This window comes from Mastomys coucha, unplaced genomic scaffold (assembly GCF_008632895.1).
Source record: "Mastomys coucha isolate ucsf_1 unplaced genomic scaffold, UCSF_Mcou_1 pScaffold5, whole genome shotgun sequence".
Lineage (NCBI taxonomy): Eukaryota > Metazoa > Chordata > Mammalia > Rodentia > Muridae > Mastomys > Mastomys coucha.
In genome coordinates, this window is record NW_022196911.1 from 112,711,682 (window position 1) to 112,715,196 (window position 3,515).

Here is a 3,515-nt window from a genome sequence, read left to right on the forward strand (position 1 = left end):
CTCACTGCTGCATACAATCTAATCTAAGCTTAGAACGTTCTCAGCCTCCCAGACTCACTGCTGCATACTCTTACCCCTTCCTAGCTCTTTCTGAGCTCTGGCTAGATGCTCAACTCAGCTGTCCTGGCTCAAACTCCTCCCCAAGCTGACTGATTCAATCTGTCTCTCCTGAATTGCAGTACTTGGGGCCTCAAACTAACTCTAGCAATCTGTTCTAATCTTCTGGCTCCTCATTCTCTGGCTCCTTCTGTCTTCACATGTGTCTAGCTTGTTCTCTCTTCAACCTGTCTCTCTATCACTGTCCTGGTAAAATTGCCTCTTCCTTTTCCTTCTTTCTCTCTACGATGTTCTCTCTTAAGGAGCCTCCTCTTCCTCTCTCTTCTGGGCAAATCTTTCTCTGATTTGTCACTTTGTCTGCCACTCAATTAGACATCACTTTCAAACATGGGTGATTCCTTCTACAAACTAACTTTACCTTCACTGTTTGGAATTAAAGGTGTGTACTAAGGACTGAGCCAGACCACAACTAGAAACAGGGTTTTTCAATAAATAACACAATCTAGGGGTTCACAGTATGATCAAGTATCCTGCGACACCGCCTTCCAGGGCCTGCTAACCTGTTCCTGACAACAGTTTCTCATTCTTCTGACTACTGGCCTCTGAAACTCTTCTCAAAGCCCCGGATCCTGAACCGGAACTAGCCAGGAAGGGACCAGAAAGAGATGGACAGCACAGAGCGAAGGGAGGGAGCCGGGGTGTGTTCTGGCCGGGGCGGGGGCAGGGGACTCACAGATGTAGGTGCTCAGCAGCCGCTTGCTGAACTCGGAGCTGTAGCTGGTGGCTGAAGAGCTGGTTTCTGAGAGAAAATGTGCTGTTACTATGGTGGCAATGGCCAAGACCCTTAAGGGGCCTTCCCACACCCCAGGGGCAGAGGAAGAAATCTTGGGATAGGCCCTGGGCCTCGTGGGCGGCAGGACTGAAGTGAGAGCTCAAGCAGAGACAGATGAGCACCAGCGGAGCCACAGGAAGCAACGCTGTCAGACTCTTCCTGCATCCCGGCGTTGTCCTCTACAGTAATGGGTTAAGGAACCAGCCCTGACCAGCCCTGACCAGCCCTGACCAGCCCTGACCAGCCCATGACAGCAGGTAGGAGTGGTGCCAGGTACCAACTCCTTCCCAAGCTGGTCCCAATAGCAGGGTTTCTGGGTAGAGTCACTCAGTCTTCCCACCTTCTCCTCACAAGCCCCTGCTACACTGCCACCCCCAGCACAGGGACCTGCTGATATAGAACAAAAGGCTGAGATGGAGGGGCTGGGCTAGTCAGGAGTTGTTCTTGGGCGCTGAACCCAGCAGGGTGCAGCCTGGATAGGCTCAGAGACAGAAGGTAGCTGTGAAGGGGGTCAGGGAAGATGAGGCACCCTTAAAGAACTCATGCCCCTTTGCCCTGCCCCTCGTGGGTCCTGAGTCTTGGTCCCCTGGGAACCTCACCCACCGGGTTTTAGAGGGGAGGATGGGGCTGGGGAGCCGCACCGCTTACCTCGGGGGTCTAAAGGAATATTGTATGTGTCCCCAAGAACTACGGAGTGACAGGCAGTGCACACAAGAGGGGGGAGGAGGGAAACAGAGGAGGGAGAAAGATGCAAAGTGCAAAAAACCGGTTAGAAATGGCTGTGTCACCCCAAGCCAAGCAGACTCCTCCCCCAGAGCAGCCAGCCACGGACCACAGCACACACCAAGCTGAGTCAACTCAAGAGCAGAACCCCTGCAAAATGCAGCCCAGGACAACTGGCAGCTCTTGGCTTCTTATCCCCAAAATAAAACAGACAGTGGGACTGGGGACCTCAGTGCTTGGAATGATCCAGAAGGGCAGTCCTCCTTATGTGCCAACCCCCCAGGTTCCGGTCCCACCAAGGGGCAGGGAGGAGATGGAGTGACAGTAGGCAGACAACATGGGAGCAAGCAGAGAAGTACGGAGGCGGGGCACGGCAGGGCGAGCACTGGAGCCCTGCAGTGCCCACCCAGAGCACAGACAGCCAAAGGAGCAAGCACAGGGTCAGGGCTCATAAGAACGCTAACAAACCCAGCCCTCCCTCCTTATGTTCATTCCTGCAGTCTATGGGGCTTAGAGTACCCCGCAGGCTGGAGGAGACCTCTCACCACACCCTGCCCTCACCCACAGCAAGGCAGTGCCTCCTAGGGGCTAACTCCATGTCCCTAGGCAGGAGGGGACAGCAGGCACAGGCAAGCCCAGCTCAGGTGTGGTGTACCTTGGGAGGCCAGCATGGCACCTGCTGTCTCCTGGAAGTCCAGAAGCTGCTGTAGGAACAGGATGGCCTGGTGGAGAAAACACACACAGGAGGGTCACGATAGGTGATGGCTTCCCACACGGACCCTTTCCAGCCAACAGGGAAGTCTTGAACCAGGGGTCTGCACAGTGACTTGGGACTCGAAGGTGTCATCCCTGGACTCTGGCTGCCTAAGAGGTCCCTGTGCCTGATAAGCTCGCCCTTCAACACCAATGCCTGCTCTCGAAGGCCAGGAGCTCTGGGCCAGTCAGGGTTCCCACTGTGCTGTATCCCTGAGTCTGAGCCGGAGGGCTTGCTCCCATCTCCCCAGCAGAGTCTGAGTAACACCTACGTTGCTTGTGAGCTCGTGAACGGTGCCATCTTTAGGCATGTTGTATTCCTTGTCTGGATCATTCTGTAGGAAAACAAAACAGCCTCTGGTTCCTGAAGGCCTGACTCACTGAGCCCCAGTCGGCCTGCTTACAGCGCCATCTACTGGCACACCGGGGTGAGGATGCCCCTCGGCCTCATTATCCAACAAAAAACAAGGAAGTCAGCCTCACAGGGCTTTCAGAACCTGGGAAGAAATAGAAGAGCTCAAAGGGTCTCCCCAGGGAACAGGCACTGAAGGCGCCTTTCTAAGAGCAAACCTGGCTCTCCTGAAGGCCTGCTCTCTGAGGAGACCCCAGAGCTCAGGGAGCGAGCTGGGCCTGGTGAAGGGAGAGGGGGTGCAGGCACCTTGATGTTGTCGGCAAAGTCTTCTAGAGCTTTGGCCCCAATGGTCTCCATGGAGGTGATGAGGCCAGGCAGCTTGTTCTTCGTGCTGGCTGCTGTGCCCTGAGGAGGGACATGGCTGACAGGGCCACTGGCTTCTCCAGAAGGCCGAGTGGAACTCCTTCTGGGTCCTTCCCAACCCTCAGCCGAGACTGGCTTCTCCAGGTAGAGATTTGAGATTTAACCACAGCTCTTCTGTTACTTTGTGAGCATCGTGACCTGTCCAAAGCCCCTTGGGAGCCTCTCATACGAGCTGTAGGTGAGCACGGAATAGTTTCCCAGAAGAGAGTAAAGGGATGCCGTGTGTGTGTGTGTGTGTGTGTGTGTGTGTGTGTGTGTGTATATGTGTGTGTGTATGTGGTGTGTGTGTGTATGTGTGTGGTGTGTATGTGTGTGTGGTGTGTGTGTATGTGTGTATGTGGTGTGTGTGTATGTGTGTGTGTATGTGGTGTGTGT

The 3,515-nt window shown here is 54.7% G+C and overlaps 1 protein-coding gene across 7 annotated transcripts in view; it reads right to left on the bottom strand.

The window, feature by feature from the left end:
* Nucleotides 1-3,515, bottom strand: part of Exoc7 (exocyst complex component 7) — a 20,024-nt gene that overhangs the window by 2,906 nt on the left and 13,603 nt on the right. For 4 of the 7 annotated variants that reach the window (XM_031351518.1, XM_031351515.1, XM_031351512.1 and 1 more), the window contains 5 exons: nt 3,024-3,122; nt 2,638-2,700; nt 2,268-2,334; nt 1,538-1,576; nt 791-856 (listed from right to left, as the gene is read on the bottom strand). In XM_031351518.1, coding sequence (XP_031207378.1) covers nt 791-856; nt 1,538-1,576; nt 2,268-2,334; nt 2,638-2,700; nt 3,024-3,122 — 334 coding nt within the window. The remainder of the gene's footprint in view (nt 1-790; nt 857-1,537; nt 1,577-2,267; nt 2,335-2,637; nt 2,701-3,023; nt 3,123-3,515) is intronic. The other 3 variants (XM_031351516.1, XM_031351513.1, XM_031351519.1) reach the window with 1 other exon arrangement.